Source organism: Oratosquilla oratoria, chromosome 25 (genome assembly GCF_046742065.1).
Source record: "Oratosquilla oratoria isolate Oo_2021 chromosome 25, ASM4674206v1, whole genome shotgun sequence".
Taxonomy (NCBI): Eukaryota; Metazoa; Arthropoda; class Malacostraca; order Stomatopoda; family Squillidae; genus Oratosquilla; species Oratosquilla oratoria.
In genome coordinates, this window is record NC_134801.1 from 49,395,092 (window position 1) to 49,415,586 (window position 20,495).

Sequence of the window (20,495 nt, forward strand, 5' to 3'; positions counted from 1 at the left end):
ACCTGCGCTTTGATTGATCGAGACAATTAATTATCAAGGCGTAAAATATTTCTAAGTTAAAGATATTTGTCGGTAACATTATGTGTTTCATGGACTTTTTGGACAAATGCAAAGTGTCATACTATGTCAGTTTTTGTTTTTGTTTTGTTTTTTCATTATTATTACTGTCGTCACTAAGCTGTATGGAAGGAGTTAGTCGAGATTGGGTAACCTCTAGCATTTCAATTAACACCTCTTTTTCTTTTAATAGTTCCGCTCTCGGTGGGCGTAGCTAAAATGGAAACCTTTCAATCAGGGTTTGGGAAACGAGGTGGATTGAAAGTTGAATAGAAACTCTAGAGGTACTCCCAGTGCAGCGTGAGAAATTGTGAAAGTAGAAAATAGCAGAAAATTAAGAGAAGACTAGTAAAGTAGACAGAAAGACGACGTTGGAATCAAAGAAAAATTAAAAGATACTATGATACAATGAAAGAAAACGCTGAACGAAACGGAATCCTACGGGGATGACTACACCATTATTCCGTAGGGGCATTGAGCTTGCCGAAAAAAAAAAACTCTGTACTTATCTGCTGAAGAGGACCACAGTTGTGGTCGAAATATACAGATCATCTGTTTCTTTTTCTTTGTTTCTCCGACTGTGGGTCATATTTAAACATGTGTTCATATGCTTACTTTCACCCCCCTTACGACTACAACCTTTATTTTATTATTATTTTTTTTTTCAACTAAATGAAATCATGCGGTGAAAGAATATATATGGAGGATATTCAGCCTGGTCAGGTTAAGAATACAATAAAATTGCCATACTATAATGTTTCAGCTTTATCAGATGGACAGTGGATAATACATGTGTAGTCAAGCTATCCATATGATCAATATAATCTTAAAAATATATAATGAGTAAGACAGTAGCTCCATAATAATACAATTAACGTAGAGTAGCCATATCCATATATGGAACTGTTATTAAGTTAAGATATTGCTCTGATAAACGCTATGTGTCTAGCCACTTTGCAGAGTAGGTAATAATTATAGAGTTAAAACCGTTGAACTATGAAAATACTCCAAGTAATTTTTTTCATTACTGTCTAAATCAAATGACACTGGAACCACAACAATTGATCTGGAGTTAGAAATTTTTGGCTCACCTACCCAACATGTTTTCTAACTCTTAGTTAAATAGAACAAGTCCTCGGGTGCTCGTTTTTAAGAGCAGACTCCTGGGTGGTTATCTTCAGTAGTCAATTAGCACTCGAGGGAACTTGACCTTTATGTTTATGCTCTTCAACTACCTGCAGTATTCGCTTCAACCCTGAAAAGAGTAATTCTTCCTTTAAAAATGTTTTGTACATAGTTTTTAGGTGTACACCCTAGATACACAACTTCCAATGTTCATGAATAGCCACACATAAAGATGCAGCCTATGTTCTTGTACTTTTTATTGAAAGAGAAAAAAAAATAGTTGAGCAACAGGGTATGACAGTTGGTGTTTCAGGATCTTGAGGGAAATCGGAAAGCAAGTAATTATGATGGCAGCTTTTTCATAAGAAATCACTAGAATTATATAGGAATCCCTTATATATGAAACTCTGATAAACAAAGATTCAAAGGTATGAAAACGTAAAAGTGAGGAAATTTTTCTTTATACGAAAGGCTTTGATGGTACACACACAAAAAAAGTATGAAAAAATTATGAAATTATTGTACAGAACCAAGATTACCACATGAGTAACTGCAGCGCCAGTTTCGCTTCGATATACATATCAATTCACAAAAGTGTTTAAAGGTAAGTATAACCTCTCGTATATATGGAACTTCCTGTACATAGTTAAAGAAAGTGTCAAATTACTTTGATAAAATAAGGAAATTTGAAAATTACAGACCTCAGACCTACTATTCTATCCTCAATTATGGAAAAAAAAAATCATAGTGACAGGAACTAATGATGGTTACTTGCATGTGGTGGTCCTGCAAGATCAACAGCAAAGCTGCCTATTTTCAAAACACATGAATTCCCTCACCTCCATCAAGAGGTACAACCCTGAGAGGTTGATGCCCAGTATTCGTATAAGGCCGAAGATCTCTCTCGATTAACTTTAACTGTATTCATTATACTTTTCCATACATTGGGAACTGACAACTGGCAAATGTTTTCCTCATCCCACAACTTTCAGACGGTGACACAGAAACAGTTCCACATTGATACAATACAGACAACAGTCCAAAGTTTATTCCCAGAGAGATCTGTGAGCGGTTCTGAGGCCTGTTTCCAGCCACTGTAGGGCTGTGTGTTTTCAATTTAATGAAACTCAAGGCAACAAATGACTATGGTAACAACATGGCTATCACCATCAAACATTCCTCAGAAAGTGCATTATGAAGAATACTTAATACAAGTGTAAGTATACACATTCAATGTGAATTTTACATGGTCATTTCATGTTGCAATAAAAGGGCAGTTATAAATTTATATGTCTAAACTTTGAAAAGACTTTTGCTCCTGCTCCCACACTAAATCTTCTACTTCTACATGTGGTGATAAAGAAAAGGGTAACAGTCATATTCTTCTACTTTAAAAAGTGTTTTAATAATGATTCATATTTGATACCACTACGCCTATTCTTGTAGCTCTTATGAAAAACTTAACATGGACTGGACATTCTGTCCATGCAGTCTCTCCCTTGAATACCATATAAAGTACTGAAATACCCCACTTAAACAATTTCATGCAACAACTAATTATCCTCATTTACATCCTCAAAACAACAACTAAACTACATCATATCTCAGATCATAAAATACCGATACCTCTACCAATCCTCCATAACTACAAATACAAAAATATCTAGGACAATACGCCAACACTTTCAAAACCAAAGATTTTCCCCCCATATAGGCTTACCCTTGACTAACAAATTCAACACATAAAATATGAGATAATATATGTCAGTAGTGCTTATATTACATATAAGGAATGCTGGTAAAGTATTGGGTCTAATAACTAACTACATTACCATGATAAAGAGCTTAGGATGCTTCAAGATCTACCCACAACTGTACATCAAACACAAGATGACACATAGCATCTAAAACCCTTCTATTAGTATTCTTACCTTCTTCCAGCTCAACCTCTGACACAGCAAAGATGGCTCTGAACCATCCTGGTTCCTCACAATAGAATTGAGTTCCGGGTACAATGTACACGCCCCTTTCCAGCATTTCCTTGAAAAGATCTGAACATAGGTGTCTAGTCAGTGTTATCATTTGTCACACAGAAGTATACATATTAATTTATTGCAGTCTGTCATACTGTACTGTAGATAGTCCCAACCCTGGTGGGGAGCTTTAGGTGAGACCCTTAGGCGTATCATGTGTTCTCTAGCACACAGGCTGGTAGGTATAGTGTGCATATGGTAGAAGTATATCAGAGTGACTATGTATATGTCAGTCAGGTCTGAATAATGTATCAAGTGAACTAAACAGGGTGGGAATATAACACTATTATTCCATACCAACAATCGCTTGCCATGACAGGATCCAGGATCGAATCCACTTACCCATTTCATCCTCCTTAGTCCTAGATCTTAGGTAAGGGCCAAGATCAAACCAGATAAAGAGGCCGGCTTTAGCTTTACGGACGGTGATACCAGCAATGCTCAAACGGGCCATACAGTAGGAATACCGGTCCCGGAGACGTTGTCTGTTGATCTTGAGGTAAAAGTCATCGCACCAAGCTGATGGCAACAAACAACAATCAAGTTAGTTTAGGTTTTTAGACTGGATTTACATGAAGATTAGCTATTCTGTCCAGCTTACCTATTAGGGTGGACTCAAAGTCAGATCAGAACTGGATAAAGTGGGAACCAGTTTAGAGCCAAATCTAGAATGCAGGAATGAGCCAGTAAAAAAGCATTGCAAAGAATCCCAAACTGCTGAAAATCAAGAAATTCAATGCCCACAAAATCATTAGAAAAAAAAAAAAAATCTTGATATGATAGGAATAACTGAGAAATAGTTGAATGGTAAAGAACTTGAAGCCAAGTTTAATGATCCAGGTTTTTTTTCCTGTAAGGATAGAAACCATAAGAAAGGTGTTCTATTTTTTCTCAGAAATAAAATCAATGCCTGTGAACTGGAAGTAAAAATTTTGATTCTCAATCTATTATATAGAATACTGGTCCACCCACACTTTGAAAATACTGACTTTGCATTGTCCCCACATCCTATCAAAGGTTGATAGATTGGATAAAGTACAGTCAGTACATAATGATACATGTCAAATATAGAAACAAGTCATACAGAAACTGCTCAAGGCATTTGATCCTATGCTCTCTGATAAAGTGAAAGCCCAGGAGGGATTTAATACATGCCTGTGCAATGATAACATCAGAACTGAAAAAGTAATCATACTAAATACTAATCAAACAAGAAACCATGGCCTCAAACTGTTAGGATATATATTCAATCAATAAAGAGATAAAAAAAATTCCAACTATATTGTTTTTAATGTAATACGTCTCCAGCAGATTCAAATAAATATGATGTAATTTGTAAATTCAAAATTCACTTACATAAATGCCTATGCTAATGGTTGTAATTTTTCCCCATGTTATGAACCAAGTCTTCCGATGGGATTTTATCTCATAACTGTAACTCATTGGAACTTTTACAAATACAGTTGGAATATATGCTTTTAGCTAACATAATAATAATCATAATGATACATACATACATACATCAAAGGCTTTTTCTTCCTTACAAGGGAAGTAGCCAAAGTCAAAGTCCACTCCCACCCATTCATCCCCACATACTTCACTCCCACTTACCACCCCTTCCTCCCTCTTTTCTTGGCTCCTCCTGGATGACAGGTCATACCTGCACCTTGTCCACTGCTCTGGGTCAGAAGACAGCACATCCGCAGCAAGGCCGCTTCATTCTATGGGTGACCCATCCCCTCTCCGTCCCCTTATGCAGAAAAAGAGGTGATAAGGAGAAATTCCTTTGGGATGCGTCAAAATATCATTCACGCATACTCCCTAACCCTCCATCCCCCTCACTCTTCTCCATGCCTCACAGTTTCATCCATACACAATCATTCCCCATTCATCCCTATCTTCTGTCTTCTTCCTTCCTTCCTCAACAGACATTCCCCTCTTTCCCAATCCCCCTTTTACCTCATCCATCCATCTCACCCTTGGTCGCCCCCTCATGTTCATTCCATCCACCTCTCCCTTCTATACTTCTTTTACTAATATTTCCTCACTCATTTTTTCCATGTGTCCGAACATTTCAATTCTTTTTTTATCAACCCTATCTACCAACTCCCTTTCCAATCCCGCTCTACTCCTCACCTCCTTGTTTCTCATTCTAGCCAGTTTAGCAACCCCTACCATACTTCTCAGATATTTCATTTCAAACATATTATAACTCATCTTCTCTTCATCTCTTATGTTCCACCCCTTCATACAATTTCCTCTTAGAATCCATTCCCAAATGTCTACTTGTCATTACACTTTTTAATCACCCAAGGCATTTACTTGCTTCTCTCAATCTACATTCTACCTCCACCTCTACTCCTTCCTTTCCCTCCACATTCACCTCCCCAAGTATCTAAAGCTATTCACTTCCTCCAATCTCTCTCCCTTAATACTCCCAATTTGTTGCCATCCTCTCCCCTTGTACATCTCATCACCTTATTTTTACCCACATTTATATTCAATGATAATGTTAATAATGATAATTATAATGATAATCACCATCACCACTTCCAACATCACTACCACCATCACCACCACCACCATCACCACCATTACCACCATAAACATGACATGACCATCATTTTAAAAAATATCACCAATCATCGGTCATTATCATCATTCATATTATCATTGTTATGATAACTATCACTAATATTCCTGAGGTGGACACACTTGGTGATTTTGCTGGGCAGTCCTAGCCTATATGTGCCCATACCTTTGTCAGAAAGAAGGGTAGTGGAAGCATGCTGTATAAGTGCAGGTGTACACTGGTACATCGCTATAATGTCCAGACATTTCATAACTGATGAGCTGCGTGTGTGTATTACACCAGTTCGGAAGCCAGCAAGCGCAAAGTCCTGTGGGAATACAAGGAAACCATTGCACTTATATGTTTTATCCTCCAAAATCTCTGGGAGAAGGACTAGTCTGCCCTTTGTGTTGGCTATGTATTCAAGCATTCAGACATAGATCAAATACTGAGTATGCAGAACATTTCGTTTAATTATTGGTTTTACCCTGCCTTTGAGCAGGTGATTAGAATATACTGTAAGACTTGAAAAACGAAAAACATGAAACTTCTAACAAACGACTAACACACTCCCTGATAATGCATATAAAAAAAAAAACATAAAAACATCCCATAATGGAAGAGTGGATATAGGTGACATTATATTTGAATAATAATAATGTTAATAAAACAAATAAATGAATAAATAAATAAGTAGAAAAAATGACAGAAAGGATCTTCTGGTATATAATAAAAGAAAAATAAGAGTTCATGCTAAAAATTAAAACACTGTTTACAATATCTATTTTCTACAACTTTTGTTTATGACATTCAATGAATATAACTGTTAAGGAAGTTGTCATCGCAGGATCACCATGGTGCGGCCGACCTTGCAGAATGTCCCATGGGACAGCCAACTTCTGCACCTGGTTGGAGCAGTCTCCAGCCGTGGTGAGTATGGCGCTAGCACGACGGCTCCCAGCACCGCGGTCTCATCGAACAATGTTCCCTGGGACGACCACCCCTGCACCTGCTGTCCCCAGGTGCGTTAAGGTCTGTCCCAGCCATGGCGTGGCTTGCACAAAGCAAGTCCCCTGGAAATGCCCCTACACCTGGAGTGTCGACACTTTAAGCGGCCAAGTAGGCCACGGGTCATGCCATGATCCAGTGAATAAAAGCTGATTGGAAATAACCGGAGAGAAATATATAGTTGACCTCTCGTGCCGTGAGTGACCAGTGACTTGCGCATAGCGCAAGACGAGAGCGTCTCCCGAGGACATCCACCCCCGAGCGCGGTAAGGTCGAGAAGCATCTTCTCCATCTCCAGTGATGAGAAGAACGATCACCCGAAAGTGACCAACAACCTCCAGCGTTCCAAGTGTCCCCGGACCAAAAACTCAATGGGTAAAGACGCTATCTCCCATCGTCGCTTCTCGCTACCTCCCTCAGTTTCCCCCCTCCCCCAACTTCGAATAGATTCAATGCCGGGAACTTCCTTCCCCAGCTACTGACGTGAGCGAGCCCACCACATAAACGATCAGTCTTCCGGCATCTAACTCTTAATTTTCAGCTGCAGTCCTTTAAGCCGCGCGTTATACACCATTCATTCAACAAAGCCACTCTTTCCCTATAGAGTTTGACTTCCAGTTAGGCCCACATCTACATCATGACATTTGGCATTCCAAAATGGGTTATCCTCACAATCACTTTGACGTTAACGCACACACACATATATATATATGTATATATATGCATATATATATATATATATATATATACACAAATATATACATACATATATATACATATATATATATACATATATATACATATATATGTATACATATATATATATGTATATATATATATATGTATATATATATATATATATATATATATATATATATATATATATAAAATTATTGACAATATCTATTCTGACTATATACTAGTTCTGTTGCAGGATGTCTACTTACCTTGCTCATGGCCCAAACGATGTGAGTACGCTCAGGGTCAGGAATGTCCCTCAAGGAGAAGATAGAGTGGAAATTGGCGTCTTCATCAAAGACGGACAGAGAGTAGATCTCATCGCAGATGAAGTGCACTTCATACCTTCAGGAAGAGAAGGACATAATCCTAAGCATGTGACGAGGGCCTGTCTATAAATGGTGTCTTTGGTACAGACACAAAAATCGGACGCGTCACCGTGAAATGTATTCCGGGAGATTTGACGTCATCATTATACCTGGCAATTTGATGTCATTACACCTGGCAGCGAGTTTGCAACTTACCAATAATGACCTAGAAAAGAATGACATGGACAAACCTGAGCGACTATTGGTCCAGTGTATCCAGCTTTCGTATAGATACCACATTTTCAGTTCGAGAGGTATCCAGCAAGTGCCAAGCGTTTCGCATTATCTTGGACACAGTAGTTTTCTTCTCATGAAAGTGTCTTTTACTCTATAAAATTTGACAATTGTAGCAACAACAACACACAACACACACACACACACACACACACACACACACACACACACACACACACACACACACACACACACACACACACACACACAATAGAGAGAGTACAAAGAAGAGCGTGCATAATTATCTTGGAGGGTCAGTATGAAGAAAACGAACACGCCCTCACCACCCTCAGTCTGCCAAGAGTGTCCGACAAGCACAGTGAGGCACTGAGTAAGCTTGGACAGGACCTAATGTTCCACCCACGTAACCGTCACTTCCTCCCACCTGACACCACAACCACCCGCCACATAACACATTCTAACAAGATCAAAACCATCAGAGCACCGAGGACTGACCGATATAAGAACAGTGCTATTCCATCCATTGTTTGCACAATAAACTCATTATAAAACTTAGACTAGGCATACCACTCTTATAATTACTGCATTACTCATAAAAGTACTCTATTGTATTATTGTCAGTGTATCACTGCTATCTCAATAAACCTATTATTATTATTATTATTAATTTATTATTACACACACACACGACAGTCGAAGTGACAGCGAAGTTTGGAACTCCAAGAAAAACTTAAAATATCGAGGATCTTAACGACGAGGGAGTACATGTGTTGTATTAGCAGGGAAGGGGAAAGCTCGTGTTGTAGTGGGAGGGAAATGAGGAAGGTGACGAACGGGCCCCGGAAGTCAGAAGGAATGTCAACAAGAGGTGCACAGATAGAGGTGAAGCCGAAGAGCTTAGAAAAAATGTAAAAAATAGAAATATAGATATGAGCAGCGCAATGGAAGAAGATAATCATTTCCATGGATTTAATGAGGGAAGACATGACAACCTCCCTCGAGAGGATGAGAAAACAAAATGAATGAAAGCTAAGGGGAAAAAAAAAAACGAGAAAAGAACAGAGTCAGACGAAGAGAAATTCTATTGGAGAGTAGTGAATATGTAAGTGAGGAAATGTTTCATAGCAAAAAAAAAAAAAAAAAAAAAAGAAAAAAAAAACGGAGGGGAAACAGAAAACACGATGGAAATAGCAGAAAATTAAAAGTATCTTACTCAAATAAAAATGGCCTAATAACATGATTGAATGAACTGAATGATTACTTGAAGGAAAAAGAACAGGACATAATAGGAATTGTAGAGACAAAATTGAAAGGTTCACTACCACCCAACAGTGTAGGACATGGTGCATATAATTATTGGATTAGAAACAGAGAGGTAAAACAAGGAGATGGAGTTATGTTCCTGACTAATAAGGATATGAATGTGAGGAATGTTATATATGGAAATAATAGAGTAGAAATTATTATAATGGAAGTGGAGGACAAGGATGGGAAGAGCAGGAAGTTTATAGTAAATTATGTGCCTCCTAAAACGGCTTCGTGGGAAGAGAGAGAACACACAAAAATATGTTAGAAGACACAAAGATAACACTAAATAAGATCATGGAAACGGGGGTAGAATAGTTATGATGGGTGACTTTAATTGTAAAGAAATCTGCTGGGAAGAGATGACAGTGCAGGATGGAGACGACATATGGGGAAATGTACTACTTGATATGATTATAGAACATACAATGACGCAATGGATTCAAGAGAATACTAGGTATAGAAATGAGGAAGAACCATCGAGACTAGACCTAATAATCAGATCAGAACCTGAAATAGAGGACAAAATTGAATATAAAACATCAATAAGTAAAAGTTACCACATATTGGTTGAACTGGAACTAAACGAGAAAAAAAAACGAATAATACAGAAAGGGAAGATGTATGGAAAAACAAATTCTGATAGAATAAGATAATTCTTTCAAAAAGCAGACTGGGAAAGAATACACAAGGAGGAAACAATAGAAGAGAAATTGAATATTTTGACAAAAATCTATAAAGGAGTGGAAAAGTATGTTCTAAGACAAAAACGAGAAAAAGGATGTGTAAAGTGTGGTTACAACAAAAGATGTAGGGAGTTAAAGGACAAAAAGGGATAAAACTTGGATAAAATGGAAGAAAGACAAAAGACCTGAAATATGAAAAATATATACTAGTTATAGAAATCAATATGTACAAGTGTGTAGAGAAGAAAAGAGAAAATACGAAAAAGATGTCATAGAAAAATGTAAAGATCAACCAAAATTACTTTACAGATTTGTAAAAAACAAACTGAAAAACAAACAAGAATTAGTGAAACTACAAGAAGTTAGATACACAGGAAATAGAAATTACAGAAATTATGAACAAGCGTTTTAAATCGGTGTTTACAAGGGAGAACATACAACCTAGAGATATCGAATGGGAGGAGAAAGTTCCCATTATGAAAGAGATAGAAGTATCAAGGACCAAAATAATGAAACACTTAAGTAATCTCGATGTCAGAAAATTGCATGGATCAGATGAAATAGCAAATGAAATTAATATGAATATAGAAATGAATATGTACAAGTGTGCAAAGAAAAGAGAAAATACGAAAAGATGTCATAGATAAAATAGAATCACCAGTGACGGTGATGTCGATCAAATAATTCCGACTGTCGTCCCCGGATTCGAACCGGGTTCGTGAAATTTCACCGTCACTGGTGATTCTATTGAGGTATGACTACGACGATAAGTCCATCAAGGATACGTACCAGTCTAACCACTAGCTAAAGTTGCCCTAGTTCTCTGTAAAATAATAAGTACGGCCGGCAGTTAGCAGTCGACTTAGTTCCTCGGGAAGTAGATTAACTTCCAGGTTGGAGAATTTTATAGGCTCAGTACTTATTATTTTATAGTCGGATTATTTGATCGACATCACAGTCACTGGTGATTCTATTCAGGTATGACAACGACGATAAGTCCATCAAGGATACGTACCAATCTAACCACTAGCTATAGTTACCCTGGTTCTCTGTAAAATAATATGTACGGACGGCAGTTAGCAGTCGACTTAGTTCCTCGGGAAGTAGATTAACTTCCAGGTTGGAGAATTTTATAGGGTCAGTAGCTCAGTCGGTAAGGGGATAGCAGTGAGATTTTACGAGCCCAATTCGAATCCGGGGACGACAGTCGGAATTATTTGATCGACATCACCGTCACAAAAAACCGGATCCACGCAATCCCTACCTTATCAAAATCCACACTGTTTCTCACCAATTACTCCCTCTGTTCCTTTCCTCATCCTCTTAATCAAAACCATCCCATAAGCCTTTCCAACTACACTCAATACACTGATCCCTCAGAAACTACTACACTCAAACTTGTCCCCTTTTCCTTTGTAAAGCAGAACTACAGAGGAACTTCTCCAGTCCTTCGGCACTCTACCATATTTTAGACAACCATGAAACAACCTCACCAGCCAGTCCACCATCACTGTACCTCCCTTTTTTAGACACTCCGCATGACACCCATCCTACCCAGTTACCTTACCTGCTCTCGCCATTTTTATAACTGCTTTCACATCATCTTTTCTTATTCCTCCTCCTCTTTCCTTATTCATCACCGTAATTTTCTTTGCTCTTTCCATTGCAAATACCTTTCCCTCCCTATCCTCCTTCACATTAGCAACTAACTAAAATACTCTACCCATCTTCCTCTTACTGCCGTCTCTTCCATTATGATCTCTCCATCTGTACCTTTCACCTTTTCTTCTCTACTTGATTCACCTCCCCTTTCTCTCTTAATTTCCTTCCAAAACATCTTTTTACTAGTTTAAAAAAATTCTGTCATACTCCTACCCCATTGCACATCTGCTCTCCTCTTTGCCTCCTTTATATTATGTTTTACTTCTCTTTTATTTGTGCCTCTCATATGATTCTCTCGTCTCTGCGAATGCTCGTTTCTTCTCTCATACAACCTTCTTTGTTTTATCATCCCATCACTCATTACCTTTCCCTTCTATTTCCCCCTATCTTCTTTGTTTCACACACCATCTTTACTTACCTTGTGACTGCCTCCTTAAACCATCCACATTTCTCCTCCGCTCCTAGTTCTACTCTACCCTCACTCCCTCTCATTCTTCTCTCAGCTTCTTCTTGTACTATTTCTCCTTTTCTTTCTCATTTAAGCATTTGCCTCTAAACACTTCCCTATCTTTTGTTCTTTTCCTGTGTCTCCACCTATCCCCTACTCTCAACCTACCTTCCTCCAGAAAAAACTGATATTCCCCCACTTTCTCCCTTAAGAACATGTACATCCAAAACTTTTCCTACTCTTCTTCTGGTTACCGATGCATAGTTCATTAAAGCTCTATACCACTACACTGATACTTCTTCCTAAACACTCTATGCACTCATATAAATCCAATCAAAAAGGCTCCTTTTCCTTTACATTCTTCCTACTACCAGGACCATATGCACTTACAAAGACCCACATCTCCCTTCCTGGTTTCACCTTCATTCACATTAACCTTGAAGAAACCTCCCTCCACTCAACCACACGCTTATCTATCTCTTCACTTACTAGTATAGCCAACCCTTCTTTCCCTCGTCCTCTCTTCACTCATGACACCCTCCAAATTACACACCTAAACTTTCCTCTGTACCACATCCACGCACATTAATGGACCCAAAACTTAGGGTTCTGGTCCGAAAATTACTCCCAGGCCCTCTTATCCCCCCCCCCCTTTTTTTTTTATGTCCACTTTCGGGTTACAGAGAGTAGGATGTCTAGTCCCGTCCCGTTTTTTGTCGCCTTTGAAGACTCAAGTGGGAACACTCCCAGTGGCAGTATTCATTCACCCCTACCACAGGGTTCGGCGAAAAAGGAAATATATATCAAGAGAAGTGGTACAGGACAGTATTAAGAGTGGGGAACAGCATAACGGAGGGACAGTCGCAGTATAATAAATCAACATAATTTCTCTTTGAATATAGATTTCCTCCATCACAGACAAAAATATGCGTGGTTTTGGTCCTTATGTGAGCCCCATATAGACCCTAAAGTATCAGTTGTATGCTACTGAATATATTTTATCCTGCTTACCTGCAGGTGATGTTACTAAAATGAAGAGGAGTCTTTCTCTTGAAATCTCGACTGTCTCATTCACTCAACACATCTGTTCAAAGGTATCAGGTGATCTTAGTAACCAGAAAGGAGATATTAGTCTTGCAATGCTTATATTCACTATTTATCCAATTTCTCAGTTATCAAAATTATCACGTCTGGTTTCTTTCAGCTTCTCAAACATACCATTTGAAGACACTTACCACCTGGCAGGAGGTTCGGGTAAGAACGCCTATAATACTCACTTCGCACAGATCTTCATGATGTCAATGAGGAGACCTGGAGAGTAGACATCGCCAAGTGGGTTGTTAGGGTTAACTAGGATTAAGGCACGGACTCTTCGCCCAGCAGACTGCGTCTCCAAAATTTTGTCCTCCACTGCTTCCTTGCAAAGTCGAAAGCTCTCCTCTGCATTGTCCAACTGTGGGTACATTATGGAACAGGTGCTGATGGTCAGTAGAAAGAACAAATAGAACTGTCACACGCAAATGAATAGAACTTACTGTATCTCAAGGCAGTGCAAATATGTATTTGACTGTTGTTTTAGAGATACAAATATAAAGAAAATTAGAGTAAAAATTTCAACTGGGAACTTCTGCATGGTGAAGCATAATAGATGTACAAAAACTAATCATACATTTTCATAGTTTTGATATGTAATGGTTCAGGTTTGAATATCCAGCACCAGCCAATAAATCAATTGTTTCCATGAGTCTATTTGACAAGTGTCATCTCTTCCTGGACTTTCCATAGATCTCTCCAGAAAGAAAAGTTGGACTGTCATTTGTACCAAGTGATTCTAGGGCTGAAGGCACAATTGATAGGTTAAAAAAAAGTGTGACTGCAGTTGCTCGTACCGGACCCATGATATATTTTTTTGGCAAAACTTACCCTGATTATACAAGAGTTACAGTACATTGAATTACCTACATACATCCTATGACAGGAATATTCCATAGATTATATCTATTATAGGCCAGGCTTTGAATTCTATCTTCATTGCTAACTGTCCTCTTTCACTGACATCAAGGAATTATAAAATCATCATAAACACTGAAACGATCAATGACAAAACTTCATATTTCTCAATTCTCCGTTCACCCACAGAATGCTTAATATCTGGCGTCCCTTGAAAAATTGAACTGCTACCAATCTATTTATAGGCTACATGTTATTATGTTTGACGTCAGGTGATGTTATTCAGATGAGAGAAACCTACTGTGATCAATGTGTTAAAAGGGACTTCAATGAGTCGTTCACCCTGTAGAAACCTGTAGAAAATAATTTAGGCAGTACCCTTGGTCACGCTGATAGGCCGCCACCCGCGTACAAAAGACTTGAAAATCGTACCACGGCTTTGCAGACAATTGGCATAACGTCCACTTGACCCCGCTCCACACAGTCAGTAAAAATGCGGGAGTAGACGGGCGTAGGCGTGAGCAGGACGTCCCCAGGGTCGCAGAGAGTATAGGCAAGGGCGTCAAGGCAGCTGGTGGCGCCGTTCATGATCACCAGCTGGAGGAAGAGAATCGCTTTTAGGGAAAGGTTATGGAGGACAGGTTTGTGTGTGAGTATCTGTGTTTGTGTGTTCGTGTGCGTGCGTGCGAGTGTGTGTGTATGTGTGTGTGTGTGTGCGTACTTGTGTGCGTGCGTATGTGCGTGTGTGGGTCTAGGTGTAAAAGTGAGTGTGAAATAGAGATAGAGATACGAGGGTGAGGAAAGGGAGGGAAAATTGAGAAAGATAGACGGGGGTGTCTGGGAAGTAGAAAAAGTGAGTGGTGTTAGAAGGGAGAGGGTGAGAAGTAGTGAGCGAAAGGAAGAGAGAGAGGGTGAGAGATGGAATGGGTTAAGAGAGGGAGACTTACATTGTCAGGACTGACGGGGTTGTCAGGGGCCAGATGCCTTGTCAATGTGTCTGCCACTGCCTGACGAAGTTCCAACAAGCCGGAAGGGTTGAAGTAGTGCATATATTGTTGCTCGAATCGAAGGGCGTCAGTCCTCGTCAGCCGCTCGACCAGCTCCACCTCCATAACACGGTTGACGGCCGTGCCCATGTTCACGATGCCCTGCGGTTGGAGATCTGGGTGATAAGAGGGTGGGGAGGAGGAAGGGATGGAAAGAGAGATGGAGAGAGAGAGAGAGAAGGAGAGTAAAAGATGGAGGGAAAGACATCAGCTCAGTCTGCTCTGTGACCTCAGCTCAGTCTGCTCCGTGACCTCAGCTAGAGAACTCGTTTACTGCCGAGACACCAGCTAGTGAATACCTCTAGTTAAGTTTATTACTTCTTGTGAACTTTATATTTTCGAATAGTGACAAGTGGTAATAGACATGGAACTGCTTAGTGTAGGCCTTACGGTCTCTTACAGTCTCCTTCATTCTTGTGTTCTTATGATCATCACAATATGATCCCTCCCACCCTTTCACCCATTCGGAAAAAACACACCAGACAAAAACTCACACATACGCACACACGCACTCATGTATGTGTGTATGTATGTATGTATGTATGTATGGATGGATGGATGTGTGTGTGTGTGTGTGTGTGTGTGTGTGTGTGTGTGTGTGTGTGTGTGTGTGTGTGTGTGTGTGTCTGTGTGTGTGTGTGTGTGCGTGTGTCTGTCTGTGTGTGTGTGTGTGTGTGTGTCTGTGTATGTGTGTGTGTGTGTGTGTGTGTGTGTGTGTGTGTGTGTGTGTGTGTGTGTGTGTGTGTGTGTGTGTGTGTGTGTGTGTGTGGGTGGGTGGGTGGGCGGGTGTGTGTGTGGGTGGGCGGGTGTGTGTGTGGGTGGGTGTGGGAGTGGGTGTGGGTGTGGGCGTGTGTGTGTTTTTCTTCCAGCACTGACTTTCACTTCCAACCTAGAAGTCCGAGAAGATTACCTTATGTGGATCTCCAGTCACTCGCTGTAAAAAAAATACATAATAACAAGGTAAACCTCTTCACCCAATTCAGGAAATATAAATGAGACTGGCTCATGTTGGCTCACTCCAATAGTGCGGTGTTAGCTCAAACACAGGATTCAGAAGTACGTTCTTGCTTGTTTAATTATTAATATTTCTTAATGTAAAATTGTCTCAGGTTACCTACCCCTGGGTTGTCCTTAGCATGGAACACGTTAGCCGCTGCCTTTTTTAAGTAGGTTAAGAGAAAATCGTCGACATTGGCCGTTTTAGTTGCTCGGTTGGACAGTACGGTATCAGTTCCGGTGATCAACATGCTGGGATGTTTCTTATGTTTTGATCTTTGGGATACTCGAATTTCTTCTCGCGTTTATGTCCTGAAAGGTTTAGGTTCCATGATGATGCGTGGCTCTTAAGATATTTTAAGTCATAAATAACTAAATAGGTAAATAAATAATACATAAATGAGTGGGTAAATTAAAAAGAAAATTTATACATGAATGAAAAATGAGATAGACAAATGTACAAATAGTTAAATGAATACATGAAAATAAATGAGCTAAAATACATATGGATAAATATATACATAACTATATAAATGAACATATACAGATACATATATACACACACGCGCACATAATATACACACACATATATATATATATATATATATATATATATTCAACAAAGACCCACTGTGTTGGATAAGAAGAAATGAAGTAGACGATATCCATATATTTTGATAACAGAATGTGATCCTCTTCAGTGGAGTACACAGAGAAAGAGAAGAAACATGGTAAGGGCTCAAGTGACGTCTATTGCTTTGCGCGGCAAGTCATCCACCTTCACTAAGGACGGTAACAATTTATTGACTGCCCAGGTAGTAATACAGTCTGATGACCATTGTCTACTTGAGATATTAAAATTAGGAAATTGTTTAATCAAAGAAGATTCTATTATTTTCCTTTTGAAACTACACTTGGAGTTGAAAATAATTTTTGCCTTATTCCAGTCCATACAGTGGCCTTCTTTGTCTATGTGTTGGAAAACAGCGGAATTTTGTTGTGCGTATCTAACTGAGTTCTTATGTTCTTTCATTCTAGTGTGTAAATCTCTACCCGTTTGCCCCCAATATACCTTATCACAATCCGAGCATGGAATTTTATTATAAACACCTTGATTTACTTTGAAAAGCTCAACAATTTAACCACTAATATAAGATTTAAAGTTGAATGGGAGGTGGATAATAGACTGCCATTTTTAGACATCCTAGTAATATGAAATAAGGACCATTTTTCTTTTACAGTGTACAGAAGACCCACACATACGGGGAGCTATGTACACTTTTACAGCCATCATCCGAATAAAAATATATAAAGTGTTGCCTCAGGCCTCTTCTTAAGGGCACTTAGATTATATAGTCCACATTACTTGGAAATAGAAACCACAATAATTAGGAATCAGTTAAAAAGAATTGGGTATCCTGATTGGTTTTTAAATAAAGCCCAAAATAAAGCCAAAATTAGTCACTATAGATCCACTTCCCATCCCACTAAGAATTTTAACTGAGACAAAAATTTTATCAAACTGCCCTATAATAAGTCCTTAAATGATTGTTCCCAATTTCTACCAAAAGAAGACATAAACGTTGTATTTAGTTGTCCCACTAACTTGTTTATGAAAACAGTCAATGTACATCAAAGACCTAGAGAAAAAGTAAATCTTTTAAGTCTTTTTAATTTTTCATTTCTTTATTTAGGTGTTTGTTCTGCTTCTTTAGTTCTTCCAATTCATCAACTCGTGAAATTAGTGCAAATTGGCTAAACCTAACCTCCCATGATTCGTTCATTTTTGCCAGTTTTTCCTCTAGACTTGCTAATCGGGGGAGGTTGTCATCTCCCTCATTAAATCCATAATAATTATCTCCACTTTCTATTCCACTGGTCTTGTCTATATTTCTAATTCTAATTTCTTTACTGACTTGTTCGACTTCACCTGTGTCGTCTGCACATCTGTTGTTTACGCCCCTTCTGACGTCCGGGGCCCGTTCGTCCCCGTCCTCATTTTCTTCCATTTTCCTCACTAATTCCTCCCCTTCTTCTTTTTCTTTACCTGCCCACTACACCACGAGCTTTCACCTTCCCTACTAATGCAACACAGGTACTCCATCGTTGTTAAAATCCACGAAAATTGCGTGTGTGTTTTTTTTTCCGGAGTTCCAAACTTCGCCGTCAATCCGACGATCATGTGTGTGTGTATTCACTTGGTCTTTTGGATCACGTGTTCGACTCGTGATCGACAGCTATTTCCCTCCTGGAAGAGAGCTCAGAGCTCGTAGGTCCGATCTATGGGTAATGCTATGACCTTTCACACACACACACACCCAACTCCCCGCCCACGAGAGTCAGAGTAACGACCCGAAGCGCAGCTGTACCGAAATTAATTTCGGCCCTGGGCAGGATTCGAACCAAGCACCACGCGCACCATCTTGCTAGTAGTACATCGTTCTACCAACTGCGCCACCGAGTGTGTGTGTGTGTGTGTGTGTGTGTGTGTGTGTGTGTGTGTGTGTGTGTGTGTGTGTGTGTGTGTGTGTGTGTGTGTGTATGTGTGTGTGTGTGTGTATGTGTTAGTATGTGTGTGTGTTTTTCTCTCTCTCCATCTCTGTCTCTCTCTCCCTGTCTCTGTCTGACTCTGTCTCTCTCTGACTGTCTATCACTATCTTTCTCTGCCACTCCCTGTATCTATTTCCCCACTTCTTTTTCGTATTCTCTCATTATCTGTGTGTCTACCTGTGTTTGCGTGTATGTCTGTCTGTTTGTTTGATGCTTTCTGTCTTTGTTTGTCTGTCTGTCTGTCCCTTTGTGTCCAAATGTGTGTTTGTCTCCCTGTCTGTTCCTTTTTTGTCTGTCTGTTTGTTTGCCTGTGTGTGCATGCGTGTGCGTGTGTGTGCTTTGGGTGGGGGTGATGCGTGTGTTTGTGCATTTTTACACTTGTGCGTTTGTGCACTTGTTATTACATTTTGTCCTCATTTTCTACCCCAATCCCGCTCATCTGAACAAAATCGAAATCACTTAAGTTCATAATCGTAATAAAGTGGGTTAATGTGTTGGACTCATTATTACTTAAGCCCTCGCTCTTACGAACGTGTTTCGCTTATACGCTTATACTACGATGTTACTTCGGAGTAAACGCACCCACTTCGTACTAGAAATACATGGGTCGAAATGATACTCTGAGCGGTGCCAGAGAAACGCAAGGTCAAACGTATCAATCGCCAAGACTCCTAAAAAATTTTACACTTACGTCAAAGTAGACAGCAGTAGCAACGACCACATCGCAATGACGTCGAAAAGTGACCAAACCGACAACGCGTGCATTGAAGTGATAACGAAGTCACCGCAATAGCATCGAGTTGTTTCTGTAGTGACACCGTAGTAGCACCGAGGTGGCCTTGCAATAGAGCATTTAAAGCCGCAGTAGCATTCCAAACCCTTTCAAAATTGAAATGACACCAAACTGATATAGAAGTGAAAACATAATGGGAATACATACACCGTACTGACACCGAAGTAACACCGACTGCAGGTTAGAAGCATATCGAACGCAGCCATTTTCAGAAATTGTAATTTTACTTGAACCGAGTTAGAGCTGCGTTGGTGTGAATGATCTTTTAGTGTGCTGCCGCAAGGATGAAGGGTTACGTAAATGATTGAAGAAGAGAAGAATCCTTTACCACTGCTGTCTTATTCTTACCTCAATGTAGTTAAAAAAGTTACTTTGGTCTGCTTTTTCTTTTGTCCGCGTCCTGTCGGGAGGGCACTGATAGGAAGAATGAGAAACCAACTCAAATTGATGTTCAGAGCTCCCGCTCATTGGCGAGCTGCCTGTCAGAGATCACTTGTAATACTGTTCACCAGAAAAAGTGGTTCTCACCTTGTCTTCCAAACGCGTGACGTAGTTTCTTGTTCTTCAAAAGGCCGTCGGGTAGTATATCCTCCCGACCTCTAAATTGCTTCTAGTTTTTGTTCTCGGAAACTAGTTTGGATCCGCGGAAACTCAGGCAAGTCTCATGGTCGGGACCCAGGGGCCAACAATATATTCATACATCTTCACACGGAATAAGTGGTCCAAAATAAATCATACGAAAATCGACTAAAACATATGAATGTTTTCCCTAAAAAAGCGTAGACTCAGAGGTGACTTGATACAGGTTTTTAAGATTCTAAGGGAATTTACACCATCATAAGTGAAAAAATGTTCACACCGAATGAGAATCCGACAAGAAATAATGGTCTCATACTGTCAGGAAATATATTTAATTTGAAAGTGAGTAGAAACAACTTCGCCAACCGTGTAATCAATGAATGG

At 39.5% G+C, this 20,495-nt stretch overlaps 1 protein-coding gene across 1 annotated transcript; it reads right to left on the reverse strand.

Annotated features, from left to right (window-relative positions):
• Positions 1-781: 781 nt before the first annotated feature.
• Positions 782-20,038, reverse strand: LOC143038937 (1-aminocyclopropane-1-carboxylate synthase-like protein 1). Its single transcript, XM_076208727.1, has 10 exons — positions 19,881-20,038; positions 16,312-16,501; positions 15,095-15,295; positions 14,580-14,744; positions 13,475-13,650; positions 7,743-7,878; positions 5,974-6,115; positions 3,558-3,734; positions 3,114-3,233; positions 782-1,312 (listed from the first exon to the last, which is right to left on the reverse strand). Exons 2-10 carry the CDS (start codon positions 16,438-16,440, stop codon positions 1,242-1,244), a joined length of 1,317 nt encoding a protein of 438 aa, XP_076064842.1. The 5' UTR covers positions 16,441-16,501; positions 19,881-20,038; the 3' UTR covers positions 782-1,241.
• Positions 20,039-20,495: the final 457 nt, after the last annotated feature.